Source organism: Pipra filicauda, unplaced genomic scaffold (genome assembly GCF_003945595.2).
Source record: "Pipra filicauda isolate LSUMZ 115617 unplaced genomic scaffold, ASM394559v2 scaffold48_size3843733_pilon, whole genome shotgun sequence".
NCBI classification, from domain to species: domain Eukaryota; kingdom Metazoa; phylum Chordata; class Aves; order Passeriformes; family Pipridae; genus Pipra; species Pipra filicauda.
Window position 1 is genome coordinate 3,198,264 of NW_024104631.1, and position 21,207 is coordinate 3,219,470.

Here is a 21,207-nt window from a genome sequence, read left to right on the forward strand (position 1 = left end):
TACTGTGCCCAAGATTGAACCTTGAGGGACACTATTAGTGACAGACCTCCAACTAGACTCTGTGCTACTAATTATGACCTTCTGGGATCTGCTCTTGAGCCAGTTCTCAATCCACCTCACTGTCCACTCATCCAGTCCACACTCCCTGGGTTTGCCTATGAGGATGTCTTGAGAGACAGTGTCAAAAGCCTTGCTAAGTTTAAGACAGACAATATCCATTTCTCTCCCCTCATTCATCCTGGTAGTTGTTTCGTTGTAGATAGAAATCAGGTTGGTCAAACATGACTTAACTGTAGTGAAAGCATACTGACTAGTCCTGATGACCTTCTTGTCCTCCATACGGATAGAGATTGCCTCCAGAGTGTGGTGCTCCATCACCTTTCCAGGGATCAGTGTGAGGCTGACTGGCTGGTAGTTCCCTGGGTCCTCTTTCTTGCCCTTTTTGAAGGAAGCAAATGACATGAGGATGTCCAGTTTGCCTAGGTATTCTCTAACCCAATCCTCCTTTACCAAGGGAAAGTCTTCCTTTCAAGATTCCTTTACCCTGGTCTCCTGGGTCAAAGATCTCTGAGGACTGGTCTTGTCAGTAAAGACTGATGCAAAGAAGGCCTTCAGTAACTCTGCCTTCTCTGGGCCTCCCTATTACCAGGAAATAAATATTTCACCTTTGACAACAGTTTAATTTACCGTGTTTCTTGAAAACATTCTTTTCATTCTTATATTTTCTACAAGGTACTTCCTGTTTTTCCATAATTTCATGATCGTTGTTCTTCAGTTTCATGATTGTTTTTCCTCATGGATGAAGGAGGTAAAGCCAAAGAGAGTTCTTTGCCAAGATAAGGAACAGCAATGACTTGTAACCCAGTGCTGTTTTAATTGTGCAGGCTGCTGCTGCTGACAAACGGGTTGGTCTTTCTGCCAAACATATGATTTTCTTCAAGGTATTGATCTCTAGAGTGGAGTCTGACATCCCTCCCCCTTTTTCACCCTTATGAAGGACTGTGAACTGCACTAGTTGAAGTGGAAACTGGGATATTATTTGATTGATTTGACCTGTGGGTGTGTGTTGGCAAGTCCAGTCAGCTTCAGTGTCTGTAGGCAAATGCTCCTCATGGCTAGTGGCAGCTTTTTCTTCAGTTCTCAACTCAAACAAGAGCAGTGTCAGAACCAGGACTCCTAAACACAGCTTAGAAATCAAACATTTATGTCAACCATGACGAGTTATAACCTTTAGGATTGGAAAGAAACAAGGGTACTTAGAAAGTAAAAAGGGAGGAAAATGGGATGGCTGTGGGAATGTTTAGGCAATCCTTTCCTTTCCCCCAGCTGTGAAGCCCGTAGAAGACTTGCATAATACTGCTGCAAAACCTAAGAGAAGTTGTATCTAAGTTGATGTACACCCAGTTCTCTTCAGTAGTTCAACACCTTTATGCTGTCCTTCATACTTGTTTTAAGATGAAAAGTCACTTAAAGAAAGGAAGTTTGGTAATATTGTCATTACCAGAATGCCATGAAAAAAAGCAATTTTCTTAAAGGGAAAAGACCTGTTATGCTATGCCTAACCATCCAGCTCAAGAATGCTGTCTCCCATGATGGCAAACAGCAAGTGCTAGATGAACAGTGAAGCAGGTATGAAAACAATGTTTTACTGATCCTGCTCTCCAAAAAGGGCTGATTATACTTCTGTGTTCATTTCCTGAGAAGCTCAGAGCATCGCTGGAAGCTAAACTGTTTCTGCCATTCTCCACAGAAGGAACAGAGCAATACATCAATCCCAGACTAGTCCATTTGCTTTGGTTTTAAGAGCTTAATCTCAGAACATATTTTTATACTTGCTTATCAGACTTTATGGAAGTTCTCTTTTGAAATTTCTCCACTTCCTTCTTTGAAGATGTGTGTGTGTTTACACATAAAAATGTGTATGTGTGTGTGTATACATGTATGAATATATAGAACTTACTATATATACTCAGAAAAAAATTCATTTGATGAAGGGAGGGGTAGAAAACTTATAATAGGGAAGGAACATTGTGACTGTGAATTTTAAGCCATGGCAGCCAAGAAATTCAAAATTATGTTCCCTGCAGCAACTGTAATTTGTCTACGCTGGTCATAAATACGGAAGTATAAATCTAAAAGCTTACACACTAATACAGGAAACTTCATTATGTGCAAGGGGGATAAGTTACAGTTGTAAATTTGCAAATTTGAATTTCATGCCTGTTACGTGTTTAAATTTCCTATGATAATGCTGTATTAATGTAGTTTCACCATGGAATATATTAAGAAAGGCATATGATAGGACTGTAGCTTTCATTTTGATGTGAATATGATGTTGCATTAAAACAGTATTGTTTATGTAGATATTTCTCCAAAGCATGGGCAATGCAAGACTGTTAAAGCCTGACAGCCACAAGGCTGCTAAGTCTCATATTTTTCTGACTTAGACTGGTGATGGCAGTAAAGCATGGCTGGCTTTTTAATAACTTGCCTGCTGTGGAGTTGCTAACCCAGTTTTTGGTACGTGTTGTCATTAACCTTGCATTTGTGTTGCCGCTGTCAAAATACAAGTACAGCTTTTTCCTCTGCTGTGTTTGTCATTTGTTTGTTGTGTTCCCCCATCTGCAGCCGGCAGCAGGGAAGGAACTGAGTGAGAGTCCACTGCACGAAATTTCTCCTGTCCCCTCTCCATATTGCACTCATGGTTACTGCATCTGGGGAAAAGTGTGGGGTTTTTTCTTAATGGCAAATATTTATGGAAAAGGCTGGTGTTCATCCTATTTTTTGGGCTAAAGACACTTCATGGTCTTTTGTAGGTTATTTGCTGGCACTGCCTGTGTATTATCCCCTGCTGGTTTTCCTCCAGACTAGGGGGTTCTGCCACATATTGTATTTTCTCTCCTGTGCAGCTGTGAGGTATCTGGATCCAGCCTAGCTGATACTCCTTTGCTGAGTGCAGGTGAACAGAGACTGCTCTTGTGGTGACCACTTGAACTTGATTCCTTCTGCCAAAGTGTCCAGAGTAGCGCCCTGATGTGGCAATGTACACAGAGCCCGAGGATTTTTCCTATTTTGTGCTGACAAATGAGTTCTAGTGGATCTTGTTGCTGCTTAAGACAGCTGTCCCCCAGTGTCTCAAGCTGCTGCAATACATCCAGCATGTATTAGCATAAACCACTAAGAGGGGCAATTTTCAGCTGGCCTATGGCAGGCCATGAACTGCAACAGTGGAGAAACAGGCACATGTTTTTATCAGCTGCTGCAGGGGCAGGAATCTCCAACAGAAATGCAGAGCAGAGAGCTAGGGATAAGGAATGCTTTCAGCTATCACAAACCCATATAGAGGAGTCACAGCCCTGTGTTTCAGTGGTGCACTCCTTAGGTACATTTAGGCATACGCAAGGCTGGCTGGCAGAACAGAGTATATCACTGGTGTCCAGCTACTCATTTCTTTACTAAAATTAGCATCCTTAGAGGGAAAAGCTTGCAGTTTTAGTAAGTACAAGGATTATTTATTAACCAGAGAAGGAAGTGTGACTAATGACTAGTAAACATGTATCCTTGAGGGTGGATCATCATAAGCTCCTATTTTATAATTTTAAAAAATGATAGTAATTCAGCACTCCTAAATGCTTTCGCCCCTAATGATTTAAAAATGTGATGTCATTATTTGCAATATTTCCTACAACATGGGCTCAGTGGAGTCCTATGGGTAGTGTAATTACTGGGAAAACACTGTTCAATGCTGTTGAAAAATGTCAAAGACAGTACACTGCAGTGTTTGAAATGGAAAGTAAATAGAACATTCAAAGTAGCACTGTGGTGGCAGAGCTCTGATAGAACCAAAAGGAATGGTTCAGAGCCGTCTGTGCATTGGCAATGCTCTCTGCCACTCCTGGCCAGTGCCTCACAGCAATGCTCTGTGGGTGTGATCAGTTCTACCTTTTCCTAAGCCTCTTTTCAGTTCCCCAAAAACCTAAGGGGGGTGGATGGTCAGGGAGTGGAAGGAGGAACAGCAGGACTTCCAGGCTTGGATAGCGTGCTAGAATTTGGCCAACACACAAACTGGTGAACAGAGACAAGTGGTGTCCTGTTAGCTTCTCCCTGCATTGTGCTGGAGAACTTCTAAGCCATGAAGAGGATGTAGCTGGAAGTAGTGGCTGGAGTTGATAGCAGAGTAGAAGATTTAGTAGAAGAAGACATTCTTCTCAAGGGGAGCATTTAAAGTGTCTGTAAATTCATAAGGAAATGGTCCCCAGGGCTGGCATTTGCCTTGATCTTGGAAAAGGATTAATGGGCTTTAGACCAGTCTGTTGCTAAAGAGCAAGAGAGTTTAGAAAGGATCAAAGAACAGCCAAGGGATCAGTTAGACCACAGTATGTGTTTGCTGGGGTGCCTGGATACAAACTTAGGAGCTTCATTTTGACTTGCCAATTGGAGACTCTTTTACTAGCCTATTTGCACTTTAGGTGTAGCTAAAAAACTATTATGTAGCTCATGTAGCTCTACAACAAACAGATCAATACATTTAGAACTAGGGATTTTATCCTGGTACTAACTTTAGCGTTGATATAATACTCACTGCAATGATATTGACTGCAGCCAGGTGGTGAAGGGACAGTATAATACGGAATAATTGCCTTGCCTTTTACCGTAAAAGATTTTTCTGCATTATAAGGCTCTGAGAAAAGGTTAGTACCTAATAATAGAAAAGTTTTGCTTATGTTATGTTTCAAGCATTTGTCCTTCTAGTCTTTGTAATACACACAAGCATACCTAGGCTAGTGACACCATGGATTGAGTCGAAGAAGCAGTTTTCCTATGCAGTTGATAATCCACAAAAGCCAGACTCGACAATTTATTACATCTTTGAGCAACTTTGCTCACATGGAATTTGATGACACTGATAATGTAAGTCAAACTGTGCCAATTACATTTGCAAGATCTGACCATATTGGGTCCTTGTGTACATCTCATTTTAAGTGGGAAAAAGAGTGCTGTCTTCCTGTGCGTGACATATTCCTGATTCTTTTAAAATCAATAGCAAATATTCACTATGACTTATGGATGCTCTATTCCTTTTGGGGTTTAGGGCATTACTGAATTACTTGAACATGTAATTATTTTTCTTTAGTGTCCTTATACCTGTGTGAGTGGAAGTAGGTACCAAGTCATGCTTAGGCTCATGAACCACATCTTCTGGTTGAATAATTAAATGTCTTGAAGCTGGGAGTTCAGTGAGTTTTGGATTAGTCCCCACAAACTTTGAGGTGTGTTCAATAGGTTCCTGAAATAGAGCAGTGATAAATATAGTTGTAGATGGGGCTGAAGTGGGAATATAGGTGGCTACTGCAGGATTTTAACTTTATTTATGCTAACACATGTACCAGCTTGTTGACTGAGGAGCATCTCCAGCATTTGCAGCTGTGACTTTTGTATAGCAGAGACAATTGTGCAGGTATTTTTTTTTTTATAATTTGGTGTACAGGATATGAATTCATTTGACAACTTTATTCCTTTAACAAGTTGGATAATCATTTGTGATTCACAGTTTTATTCACTGGAGGGGTTATTAATTTAAAACTTGCACTCTGTTCCTTATCAGATATTTATTGACTCATTTACACTCTACAGAACAGTATTTGAGTAAATCACCATGCTGTAAACTTGCCTTATTAACAGGTTTATTGCTTTAGCAGGTACTCGCTTAAGTTTCCACTACTCCATCATAAAACATTCCCAGGCATGGAATACATTTTTGAGTGAGATAATATACTGTATAGACCAAAGTGTCCATATGGGATGTCAAATACATATAAGCGAAATTAAAAAAAAAAAAAGATGTTTCTTCTTGCAGACCTGAACAATCTTGTGCAAAAGTACTTTTTTCAACTGCAGGATATTAATGGAAGACAAAACTAAGACACTGTATGACCTAGAGGTCATGAAAGGAGAGCATTACCATTTTCTATTCTTCCAAGGGAGAAACATTTCACTAAAGGTGAGATCTGAAACCCACTGAGTCCAAGGAATTTCCATCAAAACTGGAAAATTAATAATTACCTGATTTTGTTTCTCTTCCTGTTTTTGCAAAACACTGTCTTCCCACAAGATCAGGTCTTTATATCTGCAGCAAAGATGCCCCTTTATGTTTAAAAACCTGTTGTGGTACTTGTGGAATGAATAATTACGCTAACAGCAATACCTTTCTTGTTGTAGATGTTTGGATGACTATACTAATGCGAAGTAGACTGATCCCTCTTTTTAAGGCAAAGCATGTTTCTTTGTATAAGCTTTAAATAACAAGGTACCTATTGATAAGACTTTCTTAGAAATTGGACAGTATAAATAATCAACATGTTGTGTCATATAAGAATCATATAAAATACATGTAAATTTTAAACATGAATGTGATAAGAATTTTTGACTCTGTAAAAAGTCTGAAAAATGCTTTTACAAATTGCAATTCTACCCAGTGAATAATCACCCTAAAATGATCTCATCCTTTGAAACAGCTCTGACCAAAGTGTATTCAGGCTTATAAATGCTGATTTTAGCAAACAAAACAAGTTTTTCCTTCTGAATGAATAAATCAAAGTGGTTATGAGGGGGTCTTTAAAAGATATTTCCTAGTATAAAATCTTGCATCTCTGTTCTTTATGAGGTCAGTTTGCACGCCAAAAAGCATTTTAGAAAGCCTCTAAAATGTGTACTCTGTGTGTTATACAAATTCAGAGCAATTTTAGGTATACTTACCAAATCCAACCACGTATAACAGTATGTTTTTTAATTTTTTTTTTTTTAGCCACTCAGCAGATATCCACCTTTGATCAATGACATCTCCTTTTGGCTGCCTTCTGAGACATACTCTGAGAATGATTTCTATGATTTGGTTCGAACTGTTGGTGGAGACTTGATAGAAAAAGTTGTCCTAGTGGATGAATTTGCCCATCCAAAGTAAGTAAAACTTTTAATACCTCTTTCCTGTGGTCAGAATATAAGTGATTCTTGGGGCGTCCTGTGCAGGGCCAGGAACTGGACTTGATGATCCTGATAGGTCCCTTCCAACTCACCATATTCTATGATTCTATGATTTTATGGATGTTTTATTTCTGTATACCAAGAAATTATTGATTCTTACAGTGTTTGCATATTTCATTTTTTAGTTCCAAAACCTTTTCACAACAAAAAAAATAATTATGCTTACTTAAAAAAAATTACCTGTGTTTCGGTTTTGTACTGGTACTGAGCTTCTGGTATTCAGACTATCCTAATATCTTGTGCTCAGTTAGTCACAGCAAGAGTGAACAACTGCCTTCCTCAATATGTCTGGCAGTGCATGACGCTCCTGTCCGTAACATGTCTGATATTCTAGTCCTGCTCTTCACTGATTGACTGGTTTTGTCTTGTTCTCTTCCTTTCTTCTTCTCATCCTTATGCACTAGTAGACCTTTACTATAGATGTCAGAGCCAATAATGGTTTGTTGCAGAATACTATTGTTGATGTTCAACAGGGAGAAAAAAAAAAGGCTTCATTCCTTTTTTTCTGACTCTTATTTATACACTGTTGAACAATCTCTCAAGTTTCAAAACACCTTATGGATATAGCAGCACTGATATGACCATGGAGTGCACAGGGTACTTGTCTAACTAATAGTAACAGTTGTCTCAAGTTGACAAGTAACAGCTATTACATATGTGCTGTTTCTCAATTTTCTGTTTCCAAATCAAGAGATAGATAAGCTGCTAACTACCCAATTTTCTAAAACTGAGGTTTAAAATAATTTATCTTCTTTGAGACTTTTTTTTTGGTGCTGTAGAAAGGCAGATAATAAACCTAACTGCAGTGTTTTTTGAAGATGACAGGAAAATGCTTCATGTTGTGCTCCAAAAACCTATAGGTTTTTTTATTTTCTTCTTCATCCAGGAATTTGACCCTATTGTTCTATTGAATTTAATGTGTGATGCAGACCAGATGAATAGATTGTTCTATGCCTAGTTTTCATGGTGGTTCAGTGGATTTTTATTTTTTTTGGTTTTTTTCGTTTTTACCCTTCTTGTGTGGTGTTATATGTTTCTGCTGCGTGAAGAAAGCGAAATGCGAATGCAATGGTCATCTGAAAGCTTTGAGTCATTAATTTTTGCATGGTTCTCACACTCACATAAATGGTGTGTGCAGAAGAGGAATATAGGTTAGGGTAAGACAATAAGTACTATTAATTGTAAAGAACAACAAGACTGTATCCTTCAGGGAAATCCAAAAGCAAGTTTGTTGCATGTCTGGATAACTTCATATTGTCACTTGGAGTGCACCATCATATCAGCACAAGTACATAGACGTTGAAAGCTGCTCATGCAGATCCTGCTGAAAATATATTTGATTATTTTCTATCATGATGATAGAGTACAATCAACATTTTTAGTAAAAATTGGGATGTTGAACCCATTTCTGGAACTAGCCTGTCCACTCATTCATGCTGAATGACATGACATGACTTGTTGCTGCTTTTTGTCTACATGCTTCCCAGTGATACCAAATAAGCAGTTATCTTTGTTGTTATATCATCTCTTAGGGGAAAATCCTACGTTTAGTGTAAGCAGCTCTTCTAAGGCTGAAGGTTTGGAGAAATCTCATTCCCTGCTCTCTGAAACAGAGGCAGTATTATTCTGTGATTACTCTTGCAGCTTACTGGAGAAATCCAGATACACCGTGGGGGCCTGCCAGCAGCACTGCATCAGTCATGGCTCAACTCATAGGTTATTCTTCTCTTCCTTGCTTAGAATAGTGTGTCATACTAGTAGAGTGGTGAGATAGGGCCAGGATTCACTCCTCTGGATTTCTACTATGTGTGTTTTCTCCTTTGATACGCTTTGACACATCCGGAACATATAGCAGGGATGACAGATGTTCCTCTGCAAAGAATGAACCTCTGATACCCTCTGTGACTTCCGCAAATAGACGAGAAAGATGACTGCTCACTGAGAATTATCACACAGATTTAGGACTTTACTAGTATAGTTCTCTAAAACCGTTAAGCCCTCACTCAGCAGACATCCAGATATGTTTTGACACTATAAGGAGGAAAAACTTCTCACCTTCATGTCTGAAGAATTTGGGATGTGACATTAATGGATTATTGGTAAGTGATGTTGTAGTCCTCTTAGTTTGTTCAACTGCAACAGCAATAAAATAAATCTTTCAAAATGCCCCATTAAAAATCAGTGATTCCAAGGAGATTAACCACATTAAAAATAGAATCATAAATAAAGAGTGTAACATAATGGTTACTTTACCCTTTCTCCTTAGAACAGGATGTGTGCAGATATATAACTTTTGAGAACTGATGATGTAAGCCATATAAGTAATTTTGTCTGATCTCTAAAGGCTTTGGAAGACTAACTCTTTGAAAAGAGTTTTCTACTTGGTCTTAATTCTAAGATAATCGTCTTGTTATAGGAATGATACAGTGGCTTCTTTAATTCAGTGTTGCAGAAAAGCTTCTGGGCACAGAAGTTAACATAAGAGATCCTCAGTGTTGCTATGGATCTGTATGCTACAGATCGAGATACTTGTAACCATTGCACTGAATTTGTAGTGAATCAGCTGTGGACGATGGGAGAAAAGTGCCTAGGATAGGAAAACCTGCAGTGCTGCTGTTTTGCATGTTAGTTACAAGCAGCTTAGTAAGTTCATGCTTGTAGTTAATCACTTCTAGAATTTAAAATTAAGATTTTTTTTTTTCATCCTTTAAAAATTCCAGTTTCATGAGGAATTAAGACATTTGGTAGTCTGACTTTCCTTCTTAAACCACCTTTCTTAGTTATAGGACTATAAAGTTTGGAAACCAGAAAATGTTATACAAATAAAACTAATTTATAACACAGAAAAGGGTCTTTAAATTAAGATCTTTTATAGAGGCTGTTAGTGTGATACTGCGTAGTTGCCTTCTCTTTGGTTCAGAAACCTTTCAAGGTTTCACAGGGCTTCAGACTGATATCCATGCTCCAGTACATTGCAATTATGGTGTGTATTAGCAGTAAGAATGTATTCCTCTACAGGGAAAAGGAAAGGAGAGGGAAAAAAAGCATGGGACAAGTAATTGTTTAAACAAGGAAGAGATTCCTGAAATCAAGTAAATCAAAGTAAGTCTTGATTATCCACTTTGTAAGGTGATAATGTTGAGACAACTTTCAGGCACAGACAATTAAAAGATACGGCAGGAAAGAGTCTCATTGCTAAAAAGCACAAATTTAGGAGAATGCCAAGTTACTCTGCCAAGGTAATTAAGAACCGTTCCAGCGTAAATGCATTTTAGGTAAACTTAACAAAAAAACCCGAACCAAAACCACAGCATTGAAGTAAACTGAGTAATGTGTAATGTGTGAAGAAGGCTTTCCAGAAAATAAACTTCCTTGTTTACTTTTGTCTGCAAAAATCTTATTTTCTTTTCCTTACAGTGGAAACTAGTTGTAATGGATGCCAGGATAGTGGGACTAGATCAATCGTAAAATCTGTCAAGCAGAAAGTTATTTCATATTGCAGTCAAATGTTACTTTGAGGTGGAAAGATAAGCATTCCCTACTAGAAAATAACGTACCAGCAGTAGTTAGAACACATCGACATTTCTGTATTTAGCTCTATGGAATGTTGTCGTTCCTGGAAATTCCTGCACCAGTGCTACAGGTGGACCTCACAGAGCAAAGAGATCTATGTGCTCTGTTCCAAGCTGAGAACCGAGTTTTAGCAACTAGGTTGAGGTAGATAGCTTTTGTGTAAAGTGGTTCTGGGCCAAAGATTAACTGTTGGGATTCTCAGCAGGAGTCCCCTGATCCACAAGTACTTCTTCCTTTTTCTTTCATCTCAGCAATTCCAAACAGATTTGCCTATCCCAAATGCTCTTTATGAATCACAAGTGTCAAACTAAAAGGAGAACATGGACTTCCCAGGTGTCTGCAATCCCCACACACCTCCCCACATTACAGATGTGTGTCTGCACAAGGTATCACATGAAAGGAGATGGCCTGTTGGTCTCAGCTGTCAAACAGCAGCTGCTCGGGGGCTTCAGGTCTGCAGTTATACTGGGAAATCTGGGAATAGAGGATCCTTGAACAAGAGAGATGTGTCACCTGTGTGAAATATGGCTATTGCCTTCAGAACATACATCTGAGGGAGGGAGCAATTAGTACATGACACTGAACTGGTCAGAGGGTAATTGTTGATACCTTCCCATTGCCTGTAGCATAAATGGCCATCACAGACAGAATGTGGTTGGGAAAATATCACCCAATTTTTAGGATGTTCTGGGAATCTAAATGTTCCTTCAGGCTTCTCCTGTTAACACAGTCAGAGTGTAACTTCATTCAAGATGAATAACGCAAAACATGACTGTAACACACCTGTTGTTCAGGTATGTAAAGAATCATCTGGCATATATGAAAAAAAGTGTGACTTTGCTGAAGTACCAAGGAACTTGAGTGAAACTGTGGTGGTTTTGGCAAGAACAGGAGCAGGGCATCTGTAAGGTAGGCAGAATAGAGAAGTATTCCTTTCAGTGAGCAAAACATTTTCCACAGTCCATCTTGTGGATTTCAGCTATCTTACCTTGGTGTATTAGCTTCAAACAGACTTTCATACATTTGGTTAGTGGAACATATTTTTCTATGCATGGTCTGTGAAATCAGTTCACTGTGACTTGCCTGAAGTTGTCCTATGCTGCATGAGCCATGTAACCAGACACTGGAAGGCAGTGGCTCTGTTTCTGCTACCTCACTGAATTATTTCCTTCAAGTCCTTGGAGATCTTTAAGGACCTTTAAGCATTGCTGTGCAAATACATGATGAGTGAGGATTTGTAGCTGACATTTTTCCCTTTGGAACATTTTAGTGAACAAACATTTGCAAAAACAAAGAGAGTGTTTTGGACTGTATTGTTACTAAAGGAAGAAAAGAAAGTGAGGGTTTTTTTCCTTACTTTTTGCAATGGCTGTTTTATGCTCCATATCTTTAAGTTCGGGCCTTCTACTACTCAGCTAGTCTAAGCTGTCTAATCAATATCAGAAAGTAATCTCTTTTCAGTGGTCAAGACTTCTCCAATTTTGGAAAGGAAACAGGTTTCACAGGGAAAAAGAAAGGCTGACGGAAGGGCAGTCAAAAAGTAAAAAGGTCTCTGGCCACTGTGAATAAGCAAATCAAAACTGCTGCCATGCAAAGAATCCCAAGGAGAGCAGTGTCTTGCATTTTGGTACACACCTGCCCAAAGTAATAGAGGAAATACTGGCTAGTCACACATGGTAGAATATGTGGTAGAAGTGGCACAAGACATTGGTAACCCAAGTTGTCCCTGATGAAGAGGACAGAGAGAGTCCAGGGGTGATACCTGTCCCCTACAATGCAGCACCACAAAGAGAATCCAAAAGTGCCAAGGCTGCTTATCTTTGCTTTGGGTGAGCCCTAAAAATGTTTTTTTCCAGCTTAGCATGCCATGTCTCTCTTCTGTAAGGTACCTTCTGTAATCCCATTAGGTGTGATGGCCTCACATCCTTGTTCTGAAAAAGTATTTTCTGCATTTTGCAGTGAGTTTGTTTTCCTACTGGTCTGAGACCTAATTTTTTAAAGTTTGATACTAAAATTTCTCTTTTGTTAGAAAGATAAGGGAAGGAAGGAGGAATATGGCTCCACATTTTCTTTTGCAAAAAAGATATGTAGGTAGGCTGAAAAAGTTATACAAAACTGTAATCAAGATATGCACTGTGTCCTCAGTGGTACTTAAGAGGTAAATTTTTAATCAGAACAACTAAAAATACTCTGAAAAAGCAATGTGGAGACAGTAAGGGGGGAAAAATTGATTTGCTGCATTTTGACGGCTATGATGTTAAAAATATAAGTAGGGAATAGGTAAGAAAGGATTTATTCTTGCCTTTGAGTCAATTACTTGAACACGTCTGGGGTGAGATCTGCACATTTGTCACAGTCTGTTAAACGAAGTGAAAGGAAATGCATTGGCTGCTGTGAAGAAGTAAGGTAGGTGCACTGTGGCACCATCTTTAGAGACTTTGGGAGTACTCAGATGACCTGTGTCTCTTCTTTTCCAAGCAGGAAAAGGAACAGATCTGACAGCAAAGAGTCAGATCCTGTTGACTGCTGTGTTGTGTCAATGCACGCCCCTAGCTCCTTGTTAGTATATAGAAAATGCAGTGTAATAACATAATTTCATTTTTATTGCCAGATTTTGCACTTTCCCTTATCTAGATGGAGATAAAATCAAATACTTTTAGGTCTGGTGTATTTATTAAAACTGGCTTGGTTTTGCCTTGCTTCTGGAACAGGTGAATTAAGCAGAATAATTCTTAAGTGCTTCTTTCTGCTAGTATTACGCAAATTAAAACAATCAGTTCAGTCCCTGAACACTGTGTTTTTCTTCAGCCTGAGCACTTTACAATTTGCTGAGGGATTCTTTGAGATTACTTTTAACTGCTGAACTGGCAAAGTCCTAGCAGCAGCTTCTCTGCAGAAAAAAACAACCCAGAAGCTGCTTTTGACAGTAGCTAGCAGAGGATCAGTTTTCAATTAATGAACTATGTTCTCCAGCTCTGGATTTTTTTCCCTCTCTTTTGGTCACATGAATGTAAGACTAATACTTTTGAAATTCATTAACTATTCATGGGAGGCTCTGTCAGAGGATACTCATTCACTTTTGAGCTTTTCTTCAGCTGTCGCAGTAGAGTATAACTCTATAGTGGCTGGCTAAAGCACTACAGATATACCCCCAGTCCATCTTCTCTTTTCTCTTTCTTGTCCCAACCAGGATCAGTGCCACCTGTTTTCTCTTGAGAATAAGAACCTTTTCTGTCCTTCCTGCTACAGTCATGCTGATTGCAAGGTCTCCCACATGTGTCATGGCAATGCCAAGCACAAATACAGGCTGGGCAGAGAATGGCAACCCTGCAGAGAAGAATTTGGGATGTTGTTTGATGAGAAACTCCACATGATGCACCAGTGTGTGCTTGCAACCCGGAAAGCCAACTACACCCTGGGCCACATGAAAAACAGCATGGGCAGCAGGTCAAGGGAGCATTCTGCCCTTCTGCTCTGCTCTCACGAGACCCTACCTGTAGTGCTGCATCCAGATCTGGGGTCCCAATGTAAGAAAGAGTTGGTTCTGTTCCAGCAAGTCCAGAGGGCTGGAGCACCTCTCCTATGAAGACAGACTGAGAGAGTTGGGGAGGGTTTAGCCTGGAGAAGAGAAGGCTCTGGGGAGACCTTGTAGCACCTTGTAGTACTTAAAGGGGACCTGCAAGAAAGCTGGAGAGGGACTTTTTACAAGGCTATGTGGTGATAGGACAAAGGGGAATGGCTTTAAACTGAGAGAGGTTGGGTTTAGATTGGATGTTAGAAAGGAATTCTTTCTTATGAGTGTGATGAGGCACTTGAACGGGCTTCCCAGGGAAGTTGTGGCTGCCCTATCCCTGGAAGTGTTCAAGGCCGGGTTGGATGGGGCTTTGAGCAACCTTGTCTAGTAGAAGGTGTCCCTGCCCATGGCAGGGGGATTGGAACTAGATCTTTAAGGTCCCTTCCAACCCAAACCATTCAATGATGATTCTATGATTCTTTTACCTTGTGGGCATCAGCTTAGAAAACATACATGTAATGGAGTTTGCACTCCTGGTGTGTGCATGTCAGGCATTCCCCTGTGGCCTAGACAAACCCAATGGCCAGTGGTGTTTCACACAGAATCACAGAATCAACCAGGTTGGAAAAGATCTCTGAGATCATCGAGTCCAACCCTGTTGTGCAAGTTTCGAGCTGGCTAGACCATGGCACTAAGTGCCACATCCAGTCTCTTCTTAAATACCTCCAGGGACGGTGAATCCACCACCTCCCTGGGCAGACCATTTCAATGTCTGATCACTCTCTCTGTAAAGAATTTCTTTCTCATGTCTAACCTAAACCTCCCCTGGCACAACTTAAGACTGTACCTTCTTGTCCTACTGCTGGCTGTCTGGGAGAAGAGACCGACCCCCCACCTCGCTCCAGCCTCTTTTCATGTAGTTGTAGAGAGCAATAAGGTCTCCCTTGAGCCTCCTCTTTTCCAGGCTAAACAACCCCAGCTCCCTCAGTGTCTCCTCATAGGACCTGTGCTCCAGTCCCTTCACCAGCCCTTTGCCCTTCTTTGGACAGTCTTCAGCACCTCAGTGTCCTTCCTAAACTGAGGGGCCCAGAACTGGACATAGTAGTCAAGGTGTGGCCTAACTAGTGCTGAGTACAGGGGCAGAATCACTGCCCTGGTCCTTTTGGCCACACTATTCCTGATACAGGCCAGGATGCCATTGGCATTCTTGGCCACCTGGGCACACTGCAGCCTGTAGCGCTGCAGGGGGTTGTTTTGGCCAAAGTGCAGGGCCCAGCACTTTGCTTGATTCACAGTTGGAGTGGCCTCAACTACCCTTCAGGTTCTTCCTCTTCCCTGCCTTTTTTTCCTTTGAACAGCAACTGTCTTGAAATAGCAACTCTATTCTCATAGCAACTCCTGGTAGTCAGGGACTTTCTGGCCAAATTAATTTAGAGTAAACACTGGGCTGCTCAGAGGGAGATGTTTTATGAAGACATATGGGTTCTGCTCGTGTCCCACCAGAGCCCAGATAATCTACCACCTGAGTTGGTGAGGTTTTCATCCCAACTGCCTAGAGGTTTAAAGGAGCCTGGGCTTGCACTCTACGTCAGTCACTACAAGGTAACACTGCCATGCTGATTGCTACGTGGCTTCAACATGTCTTACACTTCCCACTTTCTAGCAGTCATGATGCTCTGCTGTCCCCAACCAGGACTGAGACCGTCAGAGTTTAGCTTTCCCAGATATCCTGCACAGTAACAAGGACATTCATGAAGCCCCGGGTAGCCATCTGGTAGGTCTTATTTTTTTTTCAGGAAACTGAACTGAAAAGCTTTTAATTCCTCCTTTTCCTCCCAACAAAAACATTCCAAGTTGTAATGAATATAGAGAATAATTGAGTAAATATGCACATGTATTTTTTTTAAAAAGACTTCTTCAAGTATTTTAGAAATTTTGAATTTCAAACACCTCTGTTCCAACTTCTTTATAGCACCTACTGGATGAAGTCAGATAGCAAAAATGAGCATGTTCTTCTATGGCACAAGCCAGAAAGTATTGTTTGATATGGAGGTAGACCTTTTCAGTGCTGTTTATTATCTCTACATGTGCAGACTTGCGATCTGTCTGCATATCTTTGTTAGGCATCCTTTTCAAAAGTATTTAAATGCCTGGCCTACAGTTTTTGAATTCCAGTGAGGATTCAGATTCCTTTGGGTTGCTTTGAGAGTCTCCCAAATAGAATTTCCCTGCCAAAATCAGAGACTGTAATGAAAAACTATGAGAGGAGTGACAAGTGGGACAGAGAAGTCTTTCCTGTAGAAAAAGCAAGCACTCGAACTGTTCTGCCAAAAAAAAAAAAAAAAAAAAAATCTTGCCTTATACAAAAATCAAGTGAGTTCTGTGACTTATGTCTTTTTACACAGCTTGTGATTGCCAGTTCAGACCCCTGATGCCAGTGTTTATTTGAAGACTATCTGGTTGAATAAAAAAGAATAATCAACAGATGGGGAAAGACAGACTACACCTTCTTTCCTGTCCTTGATTTTCAGACAGGCACCATGCAAATAGCTGTTCTTAATGGGTTGCTATTGAAGTCTAAGGGTTCCTTCAAACCATTATATTCAAATCAGTTGTGGGGCAGACAGTGTTCTGCTTTACTTTTCTTGGCTCTTCAGAGACTTCACCAAGAGAATTGTCTTTACTAACTGAAAATAATTTACTGTTAATGAGCTTCAGTAGGAGTCCTGTTATTCTTCTTTGGTGGGAGCCTGGTGGCTAACACACAGGCTTGTGGGAGGGTTGGTATTCAAGAAAGGAAAAAGATAAAGTAACCACAGATCCCAATAGAGGGTGGGGGGAAGCACAGCTCTGAAAGTGTGATGTATCCCTAGTGATATTCCATAGGAAATGTAATCACCCTTCACAAGTAATGCGGAGGGACGAAAACTTAAGTATGTGAGCCACACAGAAGACAAGTGTCAACTCCCTTATGTGTTCAGGCAGACACGGAGGATAGACTTGCTGTATAGAAAAGGGATAGCTGGAGTCACAATGAATCATTTCTAAGAGGCTACTCGGCTGAAGAGCTTAACCTTTCTTCATCATGTCAACCTGAAGTCAGCCATTCACCACCAGTTCTCAGATGCAGCCCAGAAATCTTTGCCACAATTCCCAGAGCACTTCACAGGAGGCATCACAGGAATTAGCAGGGTGATTTATTGACAAGCAGTGGGATGGTGAAAAATGGCTAAGGGAGTCAGCTACCACAGGATGCACAAGCGATAGCAATAGGCTTGTGAGTGCTTCTGAATTCAGAGAAATCCTAGTGAATTGCTAACCTTGTAGACCAGAGGTTGAGACTACTACTGTGCAGAACTGTTTTTCATAGTACGTAAGGGTGAGCATATTAGAGTTCGAGAAACATTGCAATGGCTGTGACTATGTCAGAGAGAGAGTGAAAGCTTTTGTAATCACCTTTGTTAGAGGTGAATATTGTTCCTCTCTTTCTACTCACTGAAATAGTTTCCTCTGCCTATGCTGCCTTTGCTCTGACTCTGCCTGATGCTGCCTGGGATGCTGATTGCTCGGCTCTGCTTTCCACCTGGGGGTGGGATGCCGTACTCTTCCCCTCTTTCCTTGATCTCTACCTCTGCCTCATCCATTCTCCCATAATAACACTGTAGCTGGCCATCGTAGCTGAGCAGGCTAGGAAGTCAAGATGAACCAGTCCTGTCAAGACCTCCCATGATGGATGCCTGTGCTGCAGGCTAGGAATCCCTGCAAAGGAATATGGGTGGGGGACGGAAATGCATTTTGGCTAAGTGTCAGATCTGTACCTGAAGCTAGTTTTTCTTTAATACAGTAGATATATCCGTCATGTAACTTTTGTCCCACTCCTCCTAAATCAGTTTTTAAATGAACTTTAGTGTGACAGTGTGATATGCTTGTTTTCTGTACTGTCCTAGCAGTGTGAAGAAGCAACATATCTGTAGCGGATCCTGAGTTTCTCTTGAATTCTTGGCTAGAAATCTGCATGGGAAGGTAGAGATGGTTCTGTTTGCTTATATCTTACAAGAATCTTCCTAGCCACAGACAGCAGCCACTGTACCAAGGCAGTCATACCACGCATTTCTTGGGATGATGAAGGATCTGGCTGTCCTTTGTGTGTTGAGAGTTGCGTGTGTGTGTGCCTGCACATATTGCATTCACAAGACTTTCTCAGAAGTGTATTGAGGGGGATAACATGGTGACCCAGCCCCTAATTCTTAGGCTAGGTTCAGCCAAACATACATTCTGTAAAGTGGCCAAGATGGGAGATAGGAGGAAAAAGTCTTTATATGCTTCCTAGTACTGCTGCCCAGAAAAGTGATGGATTTGCACTAAATAATTAATCCTGCTTTTTATATTTTATGGATCCGGAATATATTTTTGTAGGGACAACAACCCTATAGCTAGGAAGTATTTCTTAAACTGAGTGAAAGCATTAAGTAGTTCAAAGGTTACTTATCTCCGTATTGGAAAATGTCAACTTTAGGCTGAGGAGACAAGATTTTCTTTAATTTCAGAACAAATAAATGTCAGCGTTCCTGAAGCAGATTACAGTCTTTCATTGTTTTTTGTGTTTGATGGATATTTTATTTTAACCTACCAGTTAATTTTAAATAACTAATTTTAAAAAATTGTGGCCAAGTTCTATCAAATGCTAAACATCCTCATCTCTTGATAAATTGAATAGAAATTGATGGGACTGCACAACTAGTAAGATCTGTATATTATAGAGGTAGACCTGAACTGCAAAACTTGCATCTGGATGGTGACTGCTGCCGTACCAAATTCTTCCAGAATTCAGGTTTCTGCCCTGCTTCTCTCAAATGCTGCCTGGTAACATTAATATTAACACTAACACCATGCAACTGATCTATTATTTATCAGGCATCACACAGAAATGCAAGGGAAGGGTGCCTTTTAAAAATCAGTCTGAGGATGGAGAAAAGATTTATGTTTAGTATTTTCATGCCTATTAGTACACATGTGGGGCAGATGAATAGTAAGGAAATGAATGACTGTTCATTCTTTGTGAATGAACACCGGAAAGGAGATAAATGAAGACTGATTTAATGTAGTTCTTGTGGGTTTTTTTTTATTACCTTGATATATGAAGGTTTCAGGATTCTGAGCTGAGATATTGCCACTCTCATTCTGTGGACCACAGAGACATAGGAGGCTGCAGTATTAAGTGACATGTCTGACAAGCCATAATGGAAGTTTAACAGTCTAGGTGAGAACATTCCTTTCAGTTGTGTTGGGTAGATGAGGTGTGTATTGAGCAAGTGAAAATCAACTGGGATGGTGCAGTGGATTCAAGTTTTTCTTGAAGTAAATGGCTAGGCTCAGTTACACAAAGCCAGATGTTTTACTGTGAGTTATGTCACTTAGGCAGACATTTTTCTTAGTGTCTGCTAATGCAGTTAATACTGGGTTTGACTTTATAAAATGGGTCTTTATTTCTGGGCTTCTGAGTGTTAGCAACTTTCACTGAAATCACTGGGTACTGTGGGAGCTCCTTTTCATTGTAATTATGAATAAAAAGAACATCTACAAGAAAATAACATATATGCACATATTCTGTGATAACCAAGTAGCCAAAGCTGTTGCAAGTTTGATGGGCAAGAGATAAAACCTGTGACTGGTCAGACTGTCAAATGGAGGAAATGCTGTGCTCAGTTCTGAAGAACACTTGTTTGTTGACCCCAGCTTTGTTTGCGTAGTGTACAGTCAACAGAGTGCAGCAGCACCACAGAGATGCTGCAATCATGGCTATTAGTTTTAATTGAAGAATTGTGTACTTAACTCAAAGCTTACAGGTAATTTATTAAGTTGATTAAAGAATGTAGTTGATGAGTAGGTCAGGCGTACACTGAAGTAATGTCTTGCAAAACACAACAGTAGAAAGAAAAATACCATATCAAGGAAAATGTTGTGTCTTTTAAACAGTATATTATAGATTGTAAATTAAAATGTCCCATGTGACCTATTATCCACGGTAAATTACTATTCCAGTGTAGTGGTTTGTTCCAACACATTCCACCACTTGCAAATGGAGAGACCATTTTGGTTCTGGAAAATACAATTGCTAGAATAAGTAGACTTGAAAATAAAATACACTATCAGCAAGCCACCTGTAAGTTATAGTGGAAAAGACAATAATACATTTGGAGCACTTAACTGCACTTTGTTCACAATCAGGGTTGGGACAAGATATTTCTCCTGAGTGTCATCCTAAAGAGTTCTTTTTGTTGAAAATACAATCTGAAATTCTCAACAATTTATTATTCTTTTTCCTCCTTATAATAGGGAATTTTCCACATTGGAAAAAGGGATAATATTAGTTGTTGAAAAAATGTTCTTCTTTGAGTGACAGTGAAACTCCCTGCAGCTTTCAATGAAGCTGACAGTGTGACAAATGCAAAATTAGGACCTCAGAGCTCCATCTAAAGCCCACTGAAGTCAGTAGAAACCATCCCATTGGCTTATGTGGGGTTGGGATCAGGCCCTTTGTGGTTCCCTTGCTCGTTAAAAGCCAGTCTGTCTACAGAGAGCACAGAGTAATTTTTCTTCCGGGAACCGGGACTTATTGCCAGTGAATTCAGTTCTCGATTAAGAAATACGATGACTGTTGTTAGAAATCCTCTTGTTATTCAGGAGGGACGTGCTGATATTTGCTCAGTAGAGTAAAGTGGTAGTTAATAATGAGATTTGCGTTACAGTTGCATTCCAAAGTCCTTCCAGTTTTCCGATATTTTGGAACTACAGAAGGCACCTAGATGTCATAGCAATACTCTTGCACTCTGCTTAGCCACATTTTTATGCATTGTGTAAGCTGCTCACCTCTGACTGAAACATCAATCATCCCCAACTTTGTTAAGGACAAGTAAAAATATAGATTTATTATCAAATTTTCTCATACTGCAGCACCAGACCAATGAAGTATAGGACATGAAAGAGCAACTAAGACTGTAACTAAGAATGTGGGATTTTTTTCCACTAGATGTGACAATGTCAACTCTTGCAAGCATGCAGTTAGAAAGGAAGGGAGG

The 21,207-nt window shown here is 40.1% G+C and overlaps 1 protein-coding gene across 9 annotated transcripts in view; it reads left to right on the forward strand.

Moving 5' to 3' along the window:
* Positions 1–21,207, forward strand: part of FARS2 (phenylalanyl-tRNA synthetase 2, mitochondrial) — a 241,277-nt gene that overhangs the window by 156,522 nt on the left and 63,548 nt on the right. For all 9 annotated transcript variants that reach the window (XM_039386529.1, XM_039386527.1, XM_039386526.1 and 6 more), the window contains one exon: positions 6,806–6,957. In XM_039386529.1, coding sequence (XP_039242463.1) covers positions 6,806–6,957 — 152 coding nt within the window. The remainder of the gene's footprint in view (positions 1–6,805; positions 6,958–21,207) is intronic.